The following is a 25770-nucleotide window of genomic DNA, read 5'->3' on the forward strand; positions in this document are numbered from 1 at the left end:
AGCCACCAGCCCCAGGCCAATAATGGGTCCGACATTGTGGTGATGTCATATATTGATAACCACTAACCCCACCATATTTTTTTCAACTTGAAACAAAAAGTGTTTTTTAGAGGGAAAATCACAAATTTCAGCCAAAAAAGTAGAAAAGGGTGTGAAATAGATCAGTGCTTTTTGCCCACACATGTATTTAAATATAATAAAGAAATAAGAACAATATTGTTAGTCCAGGTATGGATTCACATTCTTGTCATAGTCTTACATGATGAATGCATAAGAAATGTGTGGATGTAAAAATATTGCATAAAGTTCGGACTGGTGTAAGTTGAGCCAGAAAACATGGGCAAGTTGAGCCATGGTAATTCTTATGGTAATGTATAAGAGAAAAAAAAAAATCTTTAAAAATGCCATTGATATGCAGGCAGAAAGGAGCAAAACTACATGACAGTTATTTTACTTTTAGAGGATGTTAGTATTTATAGAGAATTAGCAAGTGAAAATACTTTAAATGAATAAATTGGCATGCTGGTTCTTCCAGCATACATTTTGTACATTGTTTTTTTTTTCATTTTTTTAGTTTCTTTTTTTTTCTTTCTGCCTTTTAATTCATTGTTTTCTTTTATTTCGCTTTCCTGAATATATTTGTTTGAATGAGGAGAAGAAGTTGAAAATTTTCGGGGGGGGGGGGGGGGGGAGGGAGAAAAGGGGGTGGCGATCAATGATCAATCAATATATTGTTGTCCCAATGCTTAACCTCAGGATTTACAAACCCACCTTAAATAAGTTTTATCCATTGGCCAAATTTATACCTTATTAAAAGTATTTTGGCATGTTTTTTCAACAACCTTGCCCCTATCAATTATATATATATCCTATAAATTGTTTTTTTTTTACAAACACATGTACCTACCTTTTTTCAGTGAAATTTGCTTTTTTATTTTGACACCATAAATGAGTGACACACCATTATCTGCTAAAAATTCCTTAATTCATTTTTTTATTACTCGTGTGTGCAACAATATGAACTTGATCTTGAGTGCCTCCCTGCATTTTTCCAAAAACTTTCTCAGATATTTCTGCTTTTATGAAAACAATTTTTTTCTGATGGAATGCTAGTGGTTACTATACAATAACACTATACACACAGATGCTAGTGTACTGACGTCGGTATCATAACAATGAAATGTCACTCCCCCCCCAAAAAAAAATCCCTAGAATCTTTTTTTTTTTTCATTTAAGGTTTGCTATATTAACATTACCATGAAACATTTTCTGCTGTTGTTGGGAACATCGCGTAATTTGTAGTCGATATCATCAGGAAAATCACTATAATGGCAGCATCCAGGGGAAGTCCGGTGATTGACAAAGCCAAGAAATATGATCGCCAATTGAGGTATTTGTTGATTAAATAAATAACCATAGTCTAAGATATTTCAGACACGTAATATCCCTCTAAAACCGGCGCACATAGCACCGGTTTTAGATGAATTTTTATTAAGCTCATTCACATCACCAACGCGTGCAATCTGTTATACACACAACTTGTGTAGGCGATCTCACGATTCCTTGAGAAATGAGTTCGATCAGCACACAAGCGAAGTTACCTACTTATGGCTAAGCTACAGCACATAAGCTGTGCAAATTTTATAGCAATATAGAACGCCCACTCATTCAATGAACAAGGTTATATAATATAACCTTGTTCTCACTTATATCTCCATGTGTGGCAAAGTAAGGGTGGCAATGTTTGGCTTATTTTCTCTTTTTCTTTGGGGCAAATGCTTGATTTTTTACACTGAAAGTTTCCATTACACATACAACTTGAGTGACTTATTTAAATTTGATTCTTTAAATTATTTTTTCTTAATTAAAAATAGAGATAAAAAAAATGAACATTTTCTTGCCATATTACTTTCCACCAATAGAGGGCGTACAAAAAAATATGCCCAAAATTCAAGTTTTTGAGCGCTCTTGTGTCTTGTGAATACAAAAATTATTCCCAAGTTACTAATGAAAAATAAATTGCAACTGTATGGAAATTGGTAATTTTGGTCACAAAAGTGATATTTTAATGATTTTTTTAAAGTATGTGCTCTGTACAACATTGGCATACCATAGTCCTACCTGTAGATTCCCCACAGGCAGGGTGGTAGCAGTGAACAAGTGGCGAACGCCTAAGATTGAGAGATGCATGCACTGAGTGATGGGCTATTCAAAATTTACTTACATCATGTACATTTAAAAAACAATATAAGGCAGGAGAACAAAAATTTAGATAGCTTCTAACCTAAACGAGTCCAAAGACCAAACCAAGCTTTTTTGGGTGTGATATTGACACGGGGGTTTGACTTTAGTTTGAGACATGCATGCAAGTTATTACTAACCCCGCACATGCACTACGCATGTGATTTCATAATGCATTTTGATGTATCTTTCATCACACGAATGTGAGGGAATAAAACACGCCAAAACTTATACATTTAAAAATTAATATTTTAACGCTTACCTCCAAATTTTGGCCAAGATACTCTGTCCAAATACTTTGGTGGAAATCACGCAAACAAGAATCGAAATGCGAATTTTTCCTATCAGTCTCGATTCAAGTCGTAGGTGCATAATAGGAAATTGTAAAAAAAAAAATCAACAGGTTGTATCAACTCATCCTTAACCATTCGCCATAGAGCGAGCAAAGAAAGAAAGAAAGAAAGAAAGAAATAAAGAAAGAAAGAAAGAAGGAAAAGGGAGGAGGGAGGGAAGGAAGGGAAATAAAAAAAATTCAGGGAAAAGAATAAGAGGAAAAATAAAATAAAGAATGAAAGGAGGAAAGAATGAAGGGAGGAGAGAATGAAACAAGAAAAATAATGGAAGGAGAGAAAGAATGAAAAGAAGTAAAGAAAAGTTTAAGGAAAGAAAGAATGAAGGAAATAAAAAAAATAAATTCAATAAAGAAGGAAAGTAAGAGAAAGAAAAATGAACACAGAGAGAAATGTCAAGGAAAAAAAAGATAGGAAATAAAAAATAGATGCAACAAAAAAAAGCAAGCAGGAAGGATAGGATGAAGAAAGAAGGATAGAAAAGAAGGAAGAGGAAAAAGTTTAAACTTGAAGCAAAAAAAAAATCTAACAAAAATCATGATATTTCGGACGATCCTGGGACGTCTGCTCTTCCTGAGTGAGAGAGTTTGACTTACCAGTCTTCCCCCCCTGAACCAAACGTTGATCTTGCTTCCATTGTTGCTGTAATTTATCTTGGAATCAAGATAAATCCTTGCTGTAGGATCTTATTCAAAACTGGATAACTCTTTTGTTAAAGTCCATGTACAGATGTGCACTGTATACCTTGGTATTCTGTAGTCATGGTAGGTTGCCTGGCATTTCATTAGGCATGTTACCCATAGTAACTAAACTGTAGGCATGATAGGTGGCCTGGTATTTCAGCAGGCTGGGTTGTCATAATAAGTAGACTATAGGTTAACAGGTGTGTGGATTACAGACTCTTTGTGTTACATATTTCTGTTTGATGTGCTGGCAAGAAAAGCCAAGCCAGCTCACTCAGACTTTTGATTTTGGAGAAGAAGGTCTCTGAATTGGGGTGTTTTCCTAACCAAGCAAAAGGGCGTTTGCCACCCGACCCAGTGCAGGCAGGTTCCTCTCTTCTCAATGCCGAAGTGTAAGTAATGTATATATTTTTAATGTTTATGCCATTCTTATGCTTAATATGGTATGTGTGTTTCCAGAAAGAAAGACAAATTTACATATATATATATTCTGCTCATTTTGTTACCAAATGACATATATATTTCCTATTTTACTCCATTCTTCTAAGTGAATATAATCATCCTTACAAAAAAAGAACAAAGTTGTATTTTGCTATTTAAAGTCATACAATTCTGTGTCATTTATAAAAACCTTGTTTTTCAAATTATGATTATTTCATGTGATACTTCCGGTGAAGGAAATGTATTTTGCAAGTCTGTTAATGTCAATTATGTAATTGATCTATGATTCAGAGAGAAAGATAATTATATTAGATTTCTCATCTGTTTTGTATTTTCTTGACTATCATAAAGCTCATGCTAATGGGAGCTTGTTATTTATTTACTTTTATAATAAATATGACAGCTAATTTCAATAAGCTGATATCCTTGTGAATAGAATATTGTTAGGGCCTTTGCTGTTAAGTATTTAGTCTATTTCTATTTTAGACGGCTGTCAACATCAGGTCAGCCCAGGGTCAATGTAGAGTCAACGTAGGTCAGGGTCAAAAATCCCATAACAGAGGATTACAAAAAATCGAAACAACTGACTTTCTCTATTTTTTTATTTCATACAAAAATGTCTTATTTTCATTTCAGTTTCACAAATATCAATTTTCGAAGTTTTTAAACGAAAGATCTGAACTGGTAGCTCACAAAACTGCATGCCACCTCATACTTCTCCACTAGCGTGATTACCATATATAGTTATCTTTGAATAATTCTATTCAAGGTTAGACTTCACCTCTTCGTGTACCTTCCCCTCTCCCTGCCTCTCTTCCCCCTCTCATTCCTCACTATGTACAATTCATCTCACTTCTGCTACAAATCCTTTATTTTCTCGTTGTGTCATCTTCACTTTATTTTAGTTTATCATTCCTTTCCTCGTTGGTAGGAATCTTCTGTGTCTATACAAAAAATGAATATTGGTCACTACACATTTGATCATCTACAGCAATTAAGTACAAAGTATTATCCTTAAATTCAAACTTACAAGTTATAGAAAGATTTGAATATAAATAAAATAATTGACGTGATGATTTAAAGTAACTATTTATGGGCAAAAAATTACTCCAATATGATTTATCAAAAAACGAGTCATGTTCTGTCCATTCCATATATATATCATACATACACCTCTTGAAATCTTTCTTAATTCCCCTACATGATTTCAGTAATAATATACTTCAAAATCAACATTATGAAACCTCTAATAATTTGGATACAATTCCCATTACTCTTTATCCATCTGAAAACTCATATATGATGGATGATAATAGTGATATATTATCAGTATTCAGAATCGTACACATCTGAAATAATACCTCTTCCGAACAATTAAAACAATCGTTTGATAATCAATAATCAAGAAAACAAAAATGAAGCAAATCTGTGGCGTTTCATATAATGCATACACAAGTCGCTGTTCAATACTCCAACAATGAAAGAGGCAACAGAAATGAATCCGAGGTTTATATACGTGCCAACAAACGTGTATATTTCGATTCCAAGTAGGTAATAAAAGTCAAAATTTACATATAATCCTTATTTTGTACGACAAAGTTTCTATGCAAAACATTATATAATGCCTTTCATGAAATTGTATTTATAAAGGGCTCTTTTGTTCCAGAGATGTTTATTTCCTTGCCATGTGCTAATGACATCAGATGGCCAGGTTTGAATTACTAGCTATTGCCCTGAACATATATGGTTTTATTTTTGTAGACAGGTTTTTGACCTGAAAATCTAACCAACTGTTGAGCAGTTAGTAACTGATGGCCAATTAGATTCACCCAACCATACAAACTGATTACCCTATGTGAGTTACGCAAATTTTAACCAATAGTTGACGTTGTGGACGGTATTATGTTAACCAGTGTTGGGTAAAACTTGAGCATTCATTAATTTTGATTAAGTATTTTAAGAGTGTAAGGAATTGGAATTCCTGCATATGCAAACATTTCCTTTCCTTCCCTTCCCTCCACTTTTTACTTGACTTTTCTTTTATGATAAAGTGCTAGAGAATGGTTCTTTTTATGAAATCCATATTTTACGATGTACAGATTGCATGTATCTCATCTAAGACCACTGCCCCAAGCTCCTTTTTATCACTGAGCTCCTTTGCCATGTCCTGAAAGTTCACTTCTGCCGCTTGCTCCGGGGTGGCAAGTATTATGGTTGCATCTGATGACAGACAAAGTTTAATGAAGGGAATAAATAGATATACAAATTAATTCCAAATGTACATGACACGTTTTATGAAATCCATATTTTACCGTGTACAAATTGCTTGTATCTCATCTTGGACTACTGCTCCAAGCTCCTTGTTATCATTTAGCTCCTTTGCCATGTCCTGGAACTCAACTGCTGCCGCTGCTTCCTGGGTGGCAAGTATTATGTTTGCATCTGGTGACAGACAAAGTTTAATCAAGGGAATAAATAGAGATACAAATTAATTCCAAATGTACATGACACGTTTTGTACAGATTGCATGTATCTCATCTTGGACTACTGCTCCAAGCTCCTTGACATTATCCAGAACTCAGCTGCTGCTGCTGCTTCCTGGTGGCAAGTATTATGGTTGCATCTGGTGACAGAGAAAGTTTAATCAAGGGAATAAATAGAAGTACAAATTAATTCCAACTGTATATGACTCATTTATTTATTTATTCATTTTTCCAACAAAATTTATAATGCAATAAGACATAACATCAGAAAATATAGTGACATAAATATTCAAATAAACCAAATATAAAGAATATACACCTGATACAGAAGACAATATTTCCAATTTGATAATAACAATATGCAAGATACAGTATGTTGCAAAAATGGAGTGGCCCACTAAAAAAGCAAAGCTTGTAAAGTGTGGACCACTCAAGAAGAAAAAAAAGTATAACACTTAAATCTATGTGGGCCAAAAGGAAGCAGCAATACAAAATAGATAATGAAATAAAGAAATATAATATAATAAAGGAAATTAATGTTTAAAGGTGAGCAGAGACAAAAACAAGACATGAAGACACAACAAAACAAAACAACAACAATAACAAAAAATAAGACACACAAAACAACAGAGTAAAAATAAACAAACATCGCTGCACAAACTGCGAAAATCCGAAGAAGGGAGAAATGGAGAAAGAGAAAGGCAAATAGAGAAAGAGAATGAGATAAGTGTAGTCAATCTAACACAATCACCGATTGGACAGTTGTCCAGCACCTATCATTCATTATTTCGTTTAAAGACATTGCTGATGATTAATTATTGATCATTCTCCTGAAAATTAATTTCTCTCTAAGACGTTTGATATACATAACCAGACCGCATCGGGCTACAAATGTAATGTTTGTGCAGAATACACAATATTCGTTTGTCACCCCTAGACTTTTTTTAAAGAATAAACTAAAAGAAACTAGGTATGGACAAGTTGTAATAATGAAATCCCTATAGTTTGGCTAAAATTATTATTTGTCTATTTATCAATGTTTATCAATGACATGACAAATCATCGTGCCAAAAATACAATGCATCTGGTTAACTTTTATTGCCTTCATTGTTTTTGTAGTTCTATTTTGTCATTAAAATCGGAATCCGATCGGTCGCTCTCTGAAAATGAGAAGCCTAGAAATGTGAAGTCATAATCATAATAAACCTTTTTGTGCTTGAGAAAATATACCCCTGCCCCCCAAAAAGTTTTCACCAGACTTCACAATCAATCATGCAACACCCAGATACCAATTCCAAGTCAGAATCTAAATGTGTCCCTCCAACTACATGGCGACGGGGAATAACCTTTCTCCCATTGCCCCCTAGATGTGCTTTACTGATTACTCTACAAGTCGGAGATGGGATGAAACATACTTTGATAATCTTCTTTAGATGCATTTTTGGTCCACTGCACCGTCGCTATACCATTATAAGTCCATGAATGTATCTGGTCCTTGATTATTGATAGTAAGGGTGTTACTATTAATACTTTTGTTGTCTTCTTGTCAATCAGCAAAAAAAATAGAGCGGGAATGCCATACCCTAAGGACCGTAATTGACTTTATGAAAAGGATGCATATCTCACCAATGGAATATAACAAAAATCTTATCTCGTTTGCAAGGCTTAAAGCAAAGTTGTACTTATCAACTCGAATTCATTCCACTTGCTGTGATGGATAAAACTTGAGCATTCATTAATTATTTTGAAAGTAAGGAATTGAAATTCCTGCTTATGCAAACATCCTTTCCTTCCCTCCACTTTTTAACTTTTCTTTTATGATAAAGCGCTAGAGAATGGTTATTTTTATGAAATCCATATTTTACCATGTAGAGATTGCGTGTATCTCATCTAAGACTTCTGCTCCAAGCTCCTTGGCATCATCCAGATCTTTCGCCATGTCCTGGAACTCGGCTGCTGCTTCCGGGGTGGCAAGTATTATGGTTGTATCTGGTGACAGAGAAAGTTTAATCGAGGGAATGAATAGAAGTACGAATTAATTCCAAATGTATATGACACGTTTTATGAAATCCATATTTTACCATGTAGAGATTGCATGTACAAATCTCATCTTGGACTACTGCTCCAAGCCCCTTGTTATCTAGATTTTTCGCCATGTCCTGGAACTCGCTCGAAGCTGCTGATTCCGGGGTGGCAAGTATTATGGTTGCGTCTGGTGACAGAGAAAGTTTAATGAAGGGAATAGAGGTACAAATTAATTCCAAATGTACATGACACGTTTTATGAAATCCATATTTTACCGTGTACAAATTGCTTGTATCTCATCTTGGACTACTGCTCCAAGCTCCTTGTTATCATTTAGCTCCTTTGCCATGTCCTGGAACTCAACTGCTGCCGCTGCTTCCTGGGTGGCAAGTATTATTGCATCTGGTGACAGACAAAGTTTAATCAAGGGAATAGAAGTAATTAATTCCAAATGTATATGACACATTCATTTATTTAGTTATTCATTTTTCCAACAAAATTTATAATGCAATAAGACATACATGTAACATCAGAAAATATAGTGACATAAATATTCAAATAAACCAAATATAAAGAATATACACCTGATACAGAAGATAATATTTCCAATTTGATAACAATATGCAAGATATGTTGGAAAAATGGAGTGGCCCACTAAAAAAAGCAAAGCTTGTAAAGTATGGACCACTCAAGAAGAAAAAAAGTATAACACTTAAATCTATATCGGCCAAAAACAAGCAGCAATACAAAATAGATAATGAAATAAAGATATAAAAAAATCAATTATAATAAAAGGAAATTAATATTAAAAGGTGAGCAGAGACAAAAAAGACATGAAGACACAACAAAACAACAACAACAAAAAATAAGACACAAAACAACAATAAAAATAAACAAACATTGCTGCACAAACTGCAAAAATCCGAAGAAGGGAGAAATGGAGAAAAAAAAGCAAAGAAAGAAAGAGGGATAGAGAGAGAGAAGTGTAGTCTATCTAACACAATCACCGAAGGCAACATGTAAACAGGTAAACAAAATAAATTATAGAGGTAAAGGAATCAATATGAGTTGTTGTAAGAATATTAATTTCAATTTTCTTTTAAATGAATGAAGAGAAGGGGAAAACTGGATATCAGGGTGAAGAGAATTCCAAAATTTTGGGCCTCTACATATAAATGTATTTTGGGCGAACAGCGTTCTAAGCATCTAGGCAAATGAAGGTCATTGCAACGTCTAGTAGGGTATTGAATGGAGATGGATTATTTTTTGTATAAATAAGATGTGTGTTTATGGTTTTCATATGATATTAACCTTTGATTTAAAAAAAAACATAATGCTGTGTTTTCATCAACATTACAGGACACTAGTCCAGCACCTATCATTCATTATTTCATTTAAAGACATTGCTGATTAATTATTGCTCATTCTCCTAAAACTAATTTCTCTCGAAGACATATTTCATAGATAACCAGACTGCATTGGGCTACAAAAATAATTTTTGGGCAGAATACACAATATTCGTTTGTCACCCCTAGACTTTTTTTAAAGAATAAACTAAAAGAAACAAGGTATGGAAAAGTTGTATTAATGAAATCCCTAAAGTTTGGCTAAAATTATTATTTGTCTATTTATCAATGTTTATCAATAAATGACATGACAAATCTTCTTTCCGAAAATATCTGGTTAAATTTCATCGCCTGCATTCGCATGCTCAGCTGATGTTTTATTTCTTTTTTTTTCAAAATCCATCACCGGAGTGGAAAAACTGGCTGCCGAGTTCGTGTGTGTGTGTTTTATGACTTTTATCAAGGCTTTCTGATATGCCGGCCAATCTATAGATACAAGGTTAAAGATGTCAATTAATATTTGATTTCTCTGCTCTTGTCTTGACACAGAACCTGGGGAGACCATGGACAAGAAGCATTAGAATCAGCTCATGTGTGTCTTGTCAATGCTACTGCTACTGGCACAGAAACCCTCAAGAATCTTATCTTACCAGGAATTGGTTCTTTCACCATTGTTGACGGTGGAAAGGTCAAAGGTGACGATGTCGGTAACAAGTGAGTGATGATGATAGTTTAGAAGCTTAGAATAATAAATGCATCCTGATGAGATTTGTAAAACTTTGATTGCATCCCTTTTGACTGCTTAATATTTTTTGTGTGATTTCAAATGAAGAAAAGCCTTGGTATAGTGGCTATTTGAAATTAAAAGGGCATGTGTTCAAATCCCACCACAGCCTTGCGTCCTTTGGCAAGGTGTCAATCCACACTTTGAAACTCTCAACCCAGTAGGATGTGAATGTCATTGTAGCTTGTCCAGTACTTTGTACACATCACATGGTGACTGGGTGGAATACTCCCCAGGGAGAGTAGAATGTGCATACAGTATGTTGTGTGCAGGAATGACTCATTAGATCTAATGACTAGGGCAATAACTAATTTGTTAGTGCTTAGATATGTACAATGTATGTCTTATGTGCCCTTGTATATACCCAGATTATTATCATTATGCAATTATGCAATCTGACTATGACTGCTGTGTCTCCTCAGTATCACTCTTAAAATATGTTAACTTCTTCCAGATTGCCTCTGAAGTAATACATGTAATTTGTACTGTATCCTTCACCTTATTTTTTTTATTCTCTTCAAATAAAATTGTTATTTCAATGAAGCTTATTATTGAAAGCTAATATGTGTTATACTTCTTTGTATACATATCTAAATAATTGAAAATTTCATATTAAAATCATCTAAAAAATAAGATTTCCATAATTTGAAACTTTTTATTGTTAGCTTTGATAATGTATAAATTTATATATTTTTGTACTGTTAATTTCTGTATTATGTTGATTTAAAATTCTATTTTCTGGTTTTCAGTTTTTTCTTTACGAAGGACAGTATTGGGCAATCAAGGGCTCAGGTAGCTTCAGAGCTGCTTCAAGAGTTGAACAGTGATGTCAGAGGAGATTTCGTAGAGGAGGTAAGATCAAATATCATAGAAGTACTGGTAGTAGCAGGAATGAATTACTGTGTTCAGGGTGTCCAAGGACTCATTTCCAGAGGAAAAATTTAGGGAAAGGAATCTATATTCGTCGTTCGAAATAGATATCTGAAATATATATACTCCGTAAATTCATTTTGCCTAAGTGATCGTGGTCCCGGCAGCCACTGTGCAGCGCCAGATCGATGTTGCTCTATCACTTAAATCGTTGAACACCAAACAGGGTAGCAGCAACTCCCATCTTTTAACGTCTTTTGGTCTGACGTGGCCGGGGTTTGAACTCCCGACCTACTGGTAGTGAGACGGACGCTCTACCAACTGAGCCAACAAACCCATTACATGGGATACTGGATACATAATGAAATTTTTTAGACGTATATGGGATTTACGTAATTTTTTTCTGGCATTGGAAGGTCTTCACTTTGTTTTAACCATCCTCTATCAAATTCATGCTTAGACTTGCAATGCATGCATAGCTATCAGATAGATGAGTATAGATTTTCCATTTCACTGCTCTGGAAACACATAGAATTTTGCAAACGAACCCCGAGTAGTAGCAGTAGTAATAATTATTCCTCACCTTCTTTGCAATTTATGTATTTATTTATACCCTGTAATTTTTTTGCAGAATTAATTGTAAACTTTTTGTCCGATATGAAAAAAGAAATGTTGAATATTAGATTGTCATACTGGTACTTAAATTGTTATTCGCTAATCAGATATCAGGATCATGCCCATGTTGCACTTTCAAAATAGGACTTGAATATCTTGAATAACTTTTTTTTTTTTTTACATTTATTGTTTATATTTGTTATACGTGTTGACATTATCGGTGTATAATATGCAACAGGTATGGTAATTGTGCCATGTATTCACTATCAATCATTGATATGAAGTTTTCTGTGTATCTCTTGCAGTCTGTTGAGCAACTTCTGGAAAGCAACCCCAGTTTCTTTGATAACTTCAGTGCCGTCATAGCGACTGCTTTACCAGAGAGGTACTGTATAATCTGCCTTTTTGCCAATAGGCAGTAAACAATGCAGTTAAGGCAGGGTGCTACATAACTTTTTAGAAGCACTTGCACTGGTTGGGCAAGTAAATGTTTAAATAGTTGGAAATATTATTTCACTTGTCCGAAAATATCATTGAAAAAAAAAGGTTTACCTCTTCAAAGGAAAGTTTTGCGGTTATTTAAACCATTTACCTTTTTCTCTCTTTTGACATGAACTGATCTACCATGTTATTGCATTTCTTTGTCCAAGTGGTTTTGTCTTGCCTGCCATGACCAAAATCAGGGTCAATATGATATGGTATTGACCCTAATTTTGGTCATTCTACTGCGAGAATTTTGCTTCCCCTAATCGGGCAAGTAGTTTTGGTTTTTACTTCAAAACACTTGCCTAACTCTAACTTTTACTTGCCCCGAGCAATCGGGCAAGTGCTTATGTAGCACCCTGCCCTTTCTGCAGATGGTCTGCATTATATATTTTCAATGTGTTCTAATCTTCTCTTTCACAAGGAGTCTATTCTTGTGCAGCAATACATGTACATGTATGTGACCTCCCTTCAAATTTTGTCTGTAGCATTGGAGGGCATACTAAAAATGCATGATTTATTTAATTCACTACAGACTATCGTGATCGAGATCTATGCTCTGATATATTATCCTTTACTTAATCTTGTATTATGTTCTGTATTGTCTGTCCTGCTTTTATCATTTGATTTATCATTTGGTGGTAATGTGCGAGAACCTGGACAACTCATTACATTTTCTTTTCAATGTGTTTGTAACTTTATTGATTTGAAAATAAAGTGTTTCAAAATCAAAATAAATCTGTGTGTGTGTACTTGTCTTTAGGACTCTACTGGATCTGGCTGCTGTATTGTGGAGTAATGATATTCCTCTGTTGGTATGCCGTTGCTATGGTTTCCTCGGCTACATGAGATTGGCCATCAAAGAGCACACAGGTGATTATCTGGGTAGTAAATTGTGTATTGAATTTTGTCTATTACTTTTTAACTTGCATCATACCCACCAACCAATAAGATTTTATCAGACATAATAAGATTTTTCCTTTCAAAATAGGGAGAAAAACAATCTTAAGCAAAATCAGATTCTGTAATTATAAGTAGTGTACTTTTAGTTTGTTTCTGCTTGAAAATAGATTTTTTCTATGTTCCAGGAAGATTTTTAATTTGAAACCTTTGGCAGGTATGCAGCACCTATGTAGACCCAAGATAAAATGAGATGTAGTTCAGGGCCCCCGTCTTACAAAGAGTTTTGATCGATCTGCTCTTTCTAAAGTATGTGGAAATCCATCAGTGTCATTTTTTTCTGTAGGATATTTGCTCAATTTCCTTTGAAAACAAAGAGAAGCATACTGAAAGCTTGGTGCTTACCAGCAAAAATGCTGTCCTGCCAAGTTCTTACGGGAATGCTAATAACAGAATCACAAACAAACAGAATTGTCCAGAAAAAAGTGAATGAATATACATCATTTCTAGAAATTATTTTGAACAAACATGTATTTTAGATGTTGACATTAACATTAACAGAGATGCCAACTAGTACTATTTTATTGTATTTAGTATGATAAAACAAGTAAAATACGACAGTACGATTTTTTGGCCATCAAAAATAAGATTTCCCGACTTTCTGTCATTGTCCTGTTTTTGTCCCATATATGTGTGCTGTGTATGTATAAGCACAGTTTCAAATTGCCAAGTGCGTCTTTTTTTCAGTACCATAAAAAGTGAGCTACGTCCGTCTTTTTTTTTCCTGTAATACATGTACGCGCGTGCTTCCAGTAGCGGTAACAGTTTTTCCTACTTCACCATGTGCAATTTCTAATGCACACATTTCCAGTCGGGATATCACAATTCTGTGATATAGTAATTTGAATTGCACAGGAGATAAATCCCCGTTCACAGCACATAGGATGTGCGAGTCTTTTATCCTCACAGTCGCCGACTTTGCTTGTCAAAACGGAGCCTTATTAATCTTTATCCAAAATCAATAGTTGTGAATTATAGCTTTTTAATTTCTTTCTTGGTGAGGGGTAAATATCAGACAATAAATCATCAAACAAGGCTCCATCTAAAAAAAAAATGGGAGGACGCCGTGCACTTGAGTGTGGTACTTGTATGCTGTTAGCTAGCCAGTTTGAGCTCATGTTCTCTGCCAGAGCTCTGGGTGAGAATTCTATCAGTAATGGCCTAAGTGATGGTGATTTTCTGTTTCAGATAGAGTTTAGATTTCATGTTAATTTTTGAAAACTGTCAAAAAAACTTCATGATTTCTTCATTGTGATGAATATTTAAGTTATTAATGAATACATTTTCACAGAATTTAGACTCTCCCAGAATGAAAGGCATTTTCTGTGAAGATCTGCGTTTTCAAATAACTTGTGAAAAACTTAAGGTACATGAACCTACAATACATGTACATTTAAAAATTTACATGTAGCCTGTGGCTATGTGCTGGAATTTGAATAGACTGAGTTAGATATTGATTTAATTTCTTCATTTCTTTAACATAATTTATATGCAATCCAAGTGCACCTCACAGTCACAATCATACACAAACACTCACCCACAACCGTGATTCTAACCATGAAAAAAAACCTTAAAAATTTTTTTCTAAATTTATTATTTGATCTGAATTCTCTTTTTTATGTTTATTTTATTCATTTATTTAGATTTTTTTTTGGGGGGTTCATTGTTTGTGGTTCATTAAAGATGAAAAGTAAATAAGCCCATGTAAAGGGGATGTGGAGTGAGGGTGTCAAAACACACTTAAACATTTAAATCTGATTTCTTAGTTGTTTGAATAAGCCTATTACTTAGCATGCTATTTCTGTACTAATTAAAAAATTGCAGGAGCTGCGCTTACTATAAACAAATTTGGAGTGTGGTTCACAGTTATATTCTTTTTTTTTAAATTGCCCCTGGTTCCAGAAAATTGCCCCCGGTTCCTGTAAAAAGCCCGCGAGCCGGGGGCAATTTAAAAAAAAAAATTGCCCCCGGCCTGCAGCTGCTTAATTCAAGGCTTGCACTGGTCATGTTGAGTTTTCGTGAAAATCTGATTTTTCACTAAAAAATATGATTTTTGAGGATATTCAGTCTGATTTTTTGTGTCAAGAGGTTGGCATCTCTGCATTAATGGCTTTCTATTGTCATGATTGAACAGATCAATTGCAACTCTTTGCAAGAGAGGCCCCAGTTCATATGTTTATGACAGAATTACTTGATGACAAATAACAAGTAATGTGTCTAATGGTATCTAAAAATACCATCATTATTATTTTTTATCAAGATGCTCTGGTATAAGGGGTAAGGAAATGTTCAGTGTAAGTGACTAGGGTTAGTAGGATGAGCCATAGATCTTAGAAGTCTTGTTAGCTGACTCGTTAAAGGTTGGACTATGGTATTGGTGATAAGACATTAATGGCAATCTGATATTTCTTACATGGGGAGTGGATAAAAAGGTAAATGTGGATGACTGAAAGGATGACAGGAGTTAAAAACTAAACAACATAAATAATGATAATAGTGATAATGGCTATTTAAGTGATGGGTGACACTGAGTTATTCAACAAACTTGAAATTGATTTTGACTTTTTTGTTGAACTATCCTCTGAAGTACAACTGTATGTAAATTTGTTAATTATTGACAATGCTGCGTATCATACTTGGAGAAGGAAACTATGAGGAACAGGTATTTGTGGTTATATATAAGATTAACCGAGATCGCAAAAATATCTTTACTTGCTCCACCCTAGACTTAGTTTAACCTTTAAAGTGGAAAAAAAATTCTGACAAGACAACATGGATTTTTAAAAAATGATGAGTCTCTTTTTATGTCTTTCAGTTATCGAGTCTCATCCAGACAATGCCCATGATGACCTGAGACTGGATCGTCCATTCTCTAGTTTCAAAGAGTTTGCCAGGTCCTTTGATCTTGCTTCTATGTCAAAACAGGTATGATATGGCCTCACAAAGGCTTAGAGATGCCTGAAATATTTTTAATGCCACTTTTTAATCTAGATTCTTGGTGTTTTTCTTTGTACAAACCTATGGAATCAAGACAATTCTGATACAGAACGACATCAGAGGCCTTTAAAATCAGTTGATGAAAAGCAATATATAAAGCTTATTTTGGAAACCTGATAGTTGGAGCTATTCTTAAGCAAAATACCCAGCTGGCAAGTAGTGAAAATGAATAAACCTGTATTATAATCATTGCTGTGTTTTTTAGTTTATGAGCTTCTATTAGTGTATAATTTGTCAATATCACTTTTAAGTCCGGTCAGGGTCTTTAATGCAAAACAGTCTATTTCAGGTTGGTGCTGTGGCTAACATAAAATCATGAATTCAAACTGTAGTAGCAATAGTCATGACCTTTGTTGATTTTATTATTACAGGACCACATGCATACGCCTTACCTCATCCTTCTACACAACTACTTGGAGGAATGGAGAAAAGAGGTAAGATATGAATGGATTTGATTATTTTTGTGCTTCGGCAAGAATAATACAGTTATCTGAAAACTGAGCATAAGCCTATGCAGATTGATTTTTGTCATTCTTTTCTCCCCTTTACCTTCTGTTGTGTTTACTAAACTCTCTCCTTTCATTTGAGGAGGATACCAAAACAAAAGTATTAAGTGAAATATTTGTTTTGTTGAACAGCATGACAGTGAGATGCCTAAGAACTACAAAGAGAAATCTGCCTTCAAGGAAATGATCAGGCGAGGGATTCTGGTCAACGAACATGGCGTGCCGGAGCTGGAAGAGAACTTTGATGAAGCCATCAAGGCTGTCAACGCTTCCCTGACAAAGACCAGGATCCCAAGCCAAGTCCAGGATATCCTGACAGACCCAGCATGTACTAGCCTAACGTCAGAGGTAGGTTAGACTGCTTGATTCTCCCAAAGACCTCATGCATTGATGTCATCGTGCTGCCATTTGAGGCTGAAGCTATTGCCTTCATACATTTCCGATCTCCAGCTGGCGCATCTCTGACAACTCTGTTTACCTGTTTTCCTATATCCTCTAAAGGAGGGCACTATAAGATTATGATGTCATATGCATAAGACATATTGATCAGTTACTCAGTTATCACTGTGGTGTACAAATATTTAAATGTTTCCCAAGCATAATGGCCTGTATTCACAAACGTGGTTTCTTTGGTACCATGGTATAAATTCATGGACTTTGTATATTTTGTGCATATCATTACGCCTATTTCAATGTGAAAGAAGACTCCAAACAAATTTATCCATTTGGCAAAGAATGCTAAATTGATGTTTGCATGATGTGCGATAATACAAGAAATCTGCATAGTCCATGGTACAATTGAAACCTCTTTTATGAAGTTAGTTTTATTCTATAAAAAGCTACACAAAATCTTAACAGGATTTTACATAGGATTCTGTAGAACAGTATTGAAGATTTCCCAAACAGCCTTCTTCCAATTTGAGAATGAATTTTATGTTTTTGTAGAGTTCAAATTACTGGATCTTAGCCCAGGCAGTCAAACAGTTCACTGAGAATGAAGGAAATGGAGCACTACCCCTACGAGGATCTATCCCTGATATGACGGCTGATTCCAAGAGATACATACAGCTCCAAAATGTGTAAGCAAAAGCAAATGCTAAGTTTTATTTTGTTTGTTATGGTGTCAAAGGTGTTATGAAGTAAAGACTGATAAAAAATATATAAAGTTGGTACCATTCCCAACTATCATATGCTTAGACTTCATCCTCTATGAAGATCAATCCCTGATACGACTGCTAGTTTCAAGAGATACATTCAGCTAACCGTTACATACAGGTCTGTCCTTTGGCTAGGATGTTAATAAAGGAGAGGAGAGTCACCAGTTTGTTAACAACCCACTATACTATTACGATAAGACTAGTACTGGTGTAGAGGTTCACCTGCACAACCGCAATCAGTTATATCGGGAGGAGAGATCCGATGGTCATAGTGATTCAGTTTGATTTTTGCCTTCTCGGCACAGGCAACGGCGCCAAACAAAATGATGTATGATAATAGTAAATAATGGACAGTCAAGAATCTATTTAGTTTTACATTATATTCATATTGGACCCTGGTATTGACTTCGATAATAGGTTGATGTATTGGAATACATTTTTGTCTCGCCCACCAGAGGTGAAGGCGAGACTTAGGGATCCAAATGTCGTCCGTCCGTCACAAACCTTATGACACATAACTCCACAACCGTAAGTCACTTTTCAACCAAACTTGGATGGTAGATGGACTTGGGGGACCTGCGTGTTATGCTGCAGTCGGAGGTCACATGGTAAGGTCAAAGGTCATTTTCAGGTCAACGTTAAAGTTTACATGCAAGACTCTCTTATGACTCCTAACTCTGCAACCGTATGTCACTTTTCACCCAAACTTGGATGGTAGATGGACTTGGGGGACCTGCGTGTTATGCTGCAGTCGGAGGTCACATGGTAAGGTCAAAGGTCATTTTCAGGTCAACATTAAAGTTTACCTGCAAGGCTCTTATGACAAGTGTTATTCCATCCCAGTCATTTCACAATGAAGTTTCGATATTCTCTTGCGTGCCCTCACAAATCATGATATTTCTGGTTATTTTCATATTAAGTGGGCGAGACACAAAATTGCTTTTGCCTTGTTATTTGATAAAATTGATTTTATGATCAACTTTTAAATTGATTATAATTCTATTTTTTTTAGTTAAAAATGTTGGGAGATGAATCCTTTAAATTGATTTTAAAAACATACAGCAGGTTTAACCTTGTAGTGTTAGGCATTGCAATTGATTTTGAATGTGATAAATTCAATGTTATGATCAATTTTAAAATCAATTGTAAGTCTTATTTTGTAGCTACAAAAAAAACGACTAAGAGTGAGCTTTTTGTTGATTCTAATGCAATGAATTGATTCAAGGCCTTACATTGGATTCTACAAAGACGTTGACCTAGTCCATACAAGCAATGATAGCTGTCTAATATTAAATGTTATGAAACCACTTGCTGAAGAATGATTGTCAAGTATCCGTATTCAACATTTGAGAATATCACATCTTTTCTATTTTACATTCAATTTTGATTAATTTTTCAGTGCTATGTTTGCTTGAATTTTCTCTTTTATTCAAATCTATTTTTTGTAGGTGTGTGCCTCCCCTTCAATGAGAAAGTATGCATTTTTTAGTAATTTTCTCTCTTTCTAGTTCAATCATGTCTGCTCAGACCTAAACTTTGAATTTTTTTTTTTCCATTCGTCATGTCAGGTATTTGGAACAGGCAAGACATGATGTGTCACAGGTATCCACACGTGTACAACAAATATTAGCTGCTCTAGGGAGGGTATGTGTATAACAATATTGTCATTATTTCTGTTAACTGTATTGGCCAATTCATCCAAAATATTTAATCAAATCCATGTTTATCCCACTCCGTACATTTTGACTAAAAAGCAGATCTAATGGTGGCTGTAGGATGACAAATAATTTGTCAAATAAAACAATTCCTTTCATTGGTGCTTTTTTCATTGACTGGAAGCCTGTAGTTATTGTGTCCATGATAATTCATTTTGAGTAATTGAAGAAAACAATGAAACGATTTCTGTGAATATGCTATTTGGTTTTTGGTAGCTTTTCATTCATTTCAGGCATTTCTGGATAGAATTTCAGGATGGAATTTCAGGATATAATTTACACACAAAATTGACTTTTTGTGTTTCAACAATATCCCGTGTTTATCTCAATTTGAGCAATTGTTGATTGGATCGTTCCCATATTCATATACTGAAATTCATGAGAAAATTTGTTTCTGTTTTCATTTAGTCTCCAGATAGTATACAAGAGTCTGAGATCCGTCTGTTTTGCAAGAATTCATCCTTCCTGCGTGTAGTGAGGTGCAGGGCATTAGCGGATGAGCATATACCAGAGAAGGTTAATGTAGCTGATATAGGTAAAGTCTTCACTTCCACTATTTTGTACGGTCTTTAATTAAAATACTGCAGGTTCTATGAAAATACTGAGGGGGGGGTAACCAAAATCTAATTGTACAATTGTCTCTTTGAGAAAAGTTTAAAATTATTTTTGAAATTATGAACAATAAAGTTGGGCAAGATTTTTTCATTTAGAGTAGGGATATAAATAAATATTTATTTACTGGCTCGGCCCTTTCCAAAACAAAATTGTTTGGAGAATATTTCGGGATTCTCGGCTCATCAATACTCCTTCATCTTTCCTTTTTCCTTAATGTCTATCATGAGAGCTTTGAAAGTTATAACACACTGTAAAGGGTACGTTTACCTGGTAATGATAGTAGAAAAATTAAAGAACAATATTGGTTAAGATTTAATGAGAATCAGAAATGGAGAGGAAATTCTTTAAATTTTTGTCTCGCCTGCTATTAGAGCGTGACTATAGGCACTGCTTTTCCGACAGCTGTGTCAACATCAAGTCTTAATTCAAAGTTAAGTTTTTGAAATGTCGTAACTTAGAAAGTATATGGGCCTAGTTCATGAAACTTGGACATAAACTAACATACCATGTTGGTTATCAAGTATCATTAAACATCCTGCGAGAGTTTGAGGTCACATGACCGAGATCAAAGGTCATTTAGGGCCAATAAACTTATACCATGTTGGGGGAATTATCATCAAAATCTAAATCAAAGGTAAAGTCTTTGAAATGTCATAATTTAGAAAGTATATAGGCCTCGTTTATGAAGCTTTGACATAAGGGTTATCAAGTATTACTGAACGTCCTGCCTGAATTTTAGGTTACATGACCAAGGTCAAAGGTTGGATAGGGACAATGAAATTTGTTCATGTTAGGGGTATTTGTTGATTTCCATCATAACTTTGAAAGTTACCCTTCAATAAGGAAAATAATTCTATTATCCATTCAAACTGGTTATTTATGGAATTTATGTAACATGTTTGGGGAAGCTGCTCGTATGTGACATCACAAATTGAAAAACTTGAAAAGAATCGTAACTCAATATTTTTTGATGGACCTTCATCAAATCTTCACCAATGTGTTTCTCAAATTTTTCTGTTTTTATGAGACACAAGTAGCAAACTTCCCCTGTAATAACTATTATGTTTATTATAGTTCATGATTACTTGCTGGAATTGCCTAATTGCATTGATACAAACTTACTATTTTCTGTATTATGATAATTACCTGCAGAAATTGCTTAATTATATAAATACAACTTTGTGTATTCTCCCATTCAGCCATGAATCTTGAGAACCCAGACAGTGAGATGTGTCTTTACGTGGCATTGAGGGCAGTAGATAAATTCTATAATCAATACAACCAATATCCTGGCTGGTATGATGATCAGATAGAAGAAGACTTTGGAAGATTAAAGGTAAATTGTTATAATAATTTTTTTAAACTAATATGTTATTATTATGATGATTTTTATCAATTCTATTTCTGTTATGTTGTGTAAGAGACGAGAAAAATAAGTAAAAAAAAATGGGGAAAGTTTTAAAGAAATCAAACTAAGCAATAAGATAGTTATGGCTGTTTTGAAATTGAGATTGCACTTAAGAGTCATGGATTTGTGGGTTCTCTCTCTAAGTGCCTATTCCCCTGGAGCAGTAATAAAAATATAACACATGTAGCATATTGTTTTGTTCTCATGAAATGAACATGAAATTAAAGTACTAGTAATACTTATGAAAAAAAATCATTTTAGCCATTTTATGCATTGGAGTAATGGCAGAGTTAGTCCATGCCCAATATTCTTATGAAGTCTCTATTGGTATAGTGATTATCAATTTTTACAACTTTTATGAATTCATATCGTTCTTACTGTTTGTTCAAACTCTCATCTACATGTATATACTTGTCTGATTTTTCCTTTTCCTCTAAAAACATTTTATTTTGTTTGGATTCCCCTTTAAACTTTATGTAGTGATTGAGAGCAAATGCACACACACAGAAAAGAGACAGATTTCATGCTTAAGTCATGGTAATCATGATTTAGAAAATAGCTTTGTTTTGATGGGAAAAAATGGTTCAGTCTTGGGTTTCACATCTTAAGTTTTATTATGGTCAATGGAATTGAACAGTTATGATCTTAAAGGATGCTGAATCACCCAAGCTGCTTTAGGCATCAAAATAAACCTGTCTCTTTCTCTCTCTTTCAGTTACTAACCTTATATTAAAGAGGAAACCATGAATTTTGACTGCCACCATTTCATAAATTTATGTCATGTTTCATGTTGTCTTTCTACAGGCATGTGCTAACAGTTTACTACAGGAATGGAATATAAGTGCAACCATCAAAGAAGACTTCATTAGGGAAATGTGAGTATAAGTCAACAAAATTATATTACCAGACTTGCGATTTAATTTAAGCGTTATTAGGACAAGGCGCATCAAAGCTTATCAACTTAGGTGTACAAATTCTGTTGGACTTCATCCTATACACAAAGCTCCATGTTTGATGTTTGAGATGTATATTGGAATCCAAGTGACTAGTAAAATCAGACCTATCACCCAAACCTCTGTGAATGTATGCATTCACTAGGTTAGCTAGCTAGTCTTGTCTCAGTCACTTTGTAGCATGGAAAATAAGAATTACCTCCTTGTATTAGTCACAAGGTTTTGTCAAAAGGCTTGTGTGCATTGGCATACCATTTTTTGCTTGCAAGGACAAATAACTGCAAACCAAATTCATTAAAATGAGCATCTTTCAGACTTTGATTGTATGTAATGCACATTAACTAGCATTTAATAGCAAGTTGGATATGTAATTTGAATGATGCAGAAATCTATCAGTCCTGGGGGCTGTTTCGTAAAGCTGTTCGTAAGGTACAAGCGACTTTAGGAATGCTTTGGGATCCTTTCTCAGGAACTAAATATGGTATGTCATTTACCACAAGAAAGGATCATAAATTAGTAATAAATCGAATTGTAATTTTAATAGCTTTATAAAACACCATGATAGTGTTTTGTAAAGCTGTTAGTAAGTTATTTACACATCCAGTGTCCCTTTGTTTTTTGTCATAAATGGGATACTCAACAAAAATTGAGGAATGAATATTCTATAACCTATGGAATTTTGATGAATGATAAACTTTGCATTCAAATTCTTGGTGATCAAAGAATTTGAATCTCACAAGATCAGATTTAAGTTTAGATGCTGGGAATCACCCTCGACAGATCACATTTCATTCATTAAAGCATGGCTTGCATACACATTTCATTCATTAAAGCATGGCTTGCATACATCTTTATGAATCAGATCCCTGATTTAATGTTAGTGTTATTTCAAAAGAGGATTTGATGAAAATCAAATTTTCTTTCTGATTATAACAGCATGCATTATTTTAAGTTGTCGTTATCCCATTAATTATTTGTCTTCAGATATATTAGATATTGGTGAATTCATATTATTTCTTTCAGATGTCGATACGGTGCGGCTGAACTCCATTCAGTTGCTGCATTCATCGGAGGTGTCGCTGCCCAAGAGGTCATTAAGGTCATTACGCGTCAATTTGTGCCTTTCAATAACACTTACATATACAATGCAGTCAATGGAGGATCAGCTACTTATCAGATGTGATTTACATAGCAATGACTGCAGACTGTGCGGATAGCAGAGACTTTTGCCTTGATTCTGGCCCTGACGACTTCCCATTTGAGGCTTTACAGACTTATACATGTATGTTGTAAAGCACACGTAGGGCTTTGCTGTGTTCAGACTGGCATCCTTGAGATGTCCGTACAGGTCTACTCTTTGAGAAAGCTGGGTACCTGTAATGGGACAGATGGCCCTAGTGGACAACTGCAAGGACAAATATGTACATGTGCTTGTGACTCGAAGTACGGGCCTCGATGACATCATGACATCCTTGGAAATGCATCTCATCTGAAAGGGAACTTCTGAGCAAATGCAACTTTAAAGATAACATTATTTGCTGGACGAGTTGCAAGGACAGATCTTTTTATATTAATTTGAAATGAAAATAACACCATAATACCATATCATGAATCCACATTCAAGACTTGCATAAGATTTTTTTGAGTTGGGTATAAACACAGGTGTTCCTGCGATATGCCCCTGATCAATCAAGAATTATCAAGGGAGCGTTTTATGAAAGGTCTTGTCAGACGTTTTATCTGATAAATTCTGTTTTATCTGACAATTACCATAGGAACAGTGCTTCTCCTCCAATCAACGTCAAGGAAAGTTGTCATATTTTACAACTTGTTGGATAAAAATGTTGTTGAAACCCTCCCCAGAATAGATAGATCTGAATGCAGAACCATCAATCATTATAAAAAATCAAATATTACTCAAAATTTTCTGACCTCTTTACAAAATAACAAATGCACCCTCAATAGTTATTAATATGAGCATGAATTGACATGCATACATTGAATACGCAAATATTGAATTGGGCAGTGGTGAACTCGTGTGAAAGTTGCTTGTACAAAATCTACTATCTGAATGTGCATCCTTTACATTTATTTGCAAATGTGCTGCACGATGTAATGTTCTACTTTTTCGAGGAATTATAATATCACTATATTCACTAATTTCATGTTAAAATGTATTCTGAACAACTGGATTACTGATTTTTACTTCTGAAGATTGGCATCTCTATGTATTGTAACTTTAAGTGGAGCTGCAGTGTTTAGATGCCTCTCACCAAAACAAACAGATATGATTTATTAAAGGTATGAGATGAATTGTTCAATCTCTGACTTGGATAATTATAGATGCTTATAAATATATCTTCTAGCTGTTTTCAACTCAAAGGAAAAGTCCACCCAATTGACAAGTTGATAAGAGTGAATAGAGAAAATTCAACGGCTATCATGCTGATAGTTTCATCAAATCTGATGTAAAATAAGAGTTACTGGCATTTAATATTTAGAATTTTGCTTATTTTCATTTTAAAAGGTTATAGCAGTGTGTCCAAACTTTACGTGTGTCCACTTTTCATGCATGGTCATTTTAATATTTCAAGAACTATTCTGAATCCATATCTTACATCACCAACATGAAAAAAGCAACCTAGAATTACCCTGTAAAATAAATCTCTATTCAAGGAGATCAGTATTTCTGTATTATTTTCAAATTATCGGCAAATATGTCACCTCTAGCATTGTTACAAGAAAAATCTGAAATTTTCAACAAGCAGCATGGAAATCACGAACTTGCAAGCAGATATCAAATTTGCGAGTAAAATAAAAACCAACTATACAGCATTTTGCTGTCCATCCAAATATTCTCGCCTTTTGTGCTTATTTCATTGTTCTCAAAACTATTGTGTGCAAAAGGTATAACCTTTTTCAGAACCGTTTTACAGCACAGCGTGCACTCGTTGATCAGCATAGAATTTTTAGATCACAATACTGGCAAAACCTCTTGACCTTCTCGGCGCTTTTCTTAATAAAGATTTAGTATACAATCTTGCCATTAATTTGGTAGCTATTTATATTGGTTTTTGTAAAAAGATATGAATATTCTAATATTTAATTTGACCCTGGTGATAATTTTTGAATTATGCA

General features: G+C 34.5%; 1 protein-coding gene across 1 annotated transcript; it reads left to right on the forward strand.

Annotated features, from left to right (window-relative positions):
- Positions 1 to 1270: 1270 nt before the first annotated feature.
- LOC121407445 (NEDD8-activating enzyme E1 regulatory subunit-like) lies at positions 1271 to 25453 on the forward strand. Its single transcript, XM_041598516.1, has 14 exons — positions 1271 to 1390; positions 10119 to 10283; positions 11103 to 11205; positions 12144 to 12223; positions 13085 to 13194; positions 16097 to 16206; positions 16650 to 16712; positions 16917 to 17132; positions 17730 to 17863; positions 19510 to 19585; positions 20065 to 20191; positions 21471 to 21607; positions 22484 to 22554; positions 23656 to 25453. Exons 1-14 carry the CDS (start codon positions 1329 to 1331, stop codon positions 23813 to 23815), a joined length of 1614 nt encoding a protein of 537 aa, XP_041454450.1. The 5' UTR covers positions 1271 to 1328; the 3' UTR covers positions 23816 to 25453.
- The last annotated feature ends 317 nt before the right edge of the window (positions 25454 to 25770 follow it).

Source organism: Lytechinus variegatus, chromosome 2, assembly GCF_018143015.1.
Source record: "Lytechinus variegatus isolate NC3 chromosome 2, Lvar_3.0, whole genome shotgun sequence".
In the NCBI taxonomy this organism is placed as follows: domain Eukaryota; kingdom Metazoa; phylum Echinodermata; class Echinoidea; order Temnopleuroida; family Toxopneustidae; genus Lytechinus; species Lytechinus variegatus.

Coding starts and splice junctions, on each gene's coding strand:
- LOC121407445 (XM_041598516.1), top strand. CDS start 1,329: ATGGCAGCATCCAGGGGAAGTCCGGTGATTGACAAAGCCAAGAAATAT. Junction 1,391..10,118: donor AAATATGATCGCCAATTGAG/GTATTTGTTGAT, acceptor GTCTTGACACAG/AACCTGGGGAGACCATGGAC. Junction 13,195..16,096: donor GGCCATCAAAGAGCACACAG/GTGATTATCTGG, acceptor TATGTCTTTCAG/TTATCGAGTCTCATCCAGAC.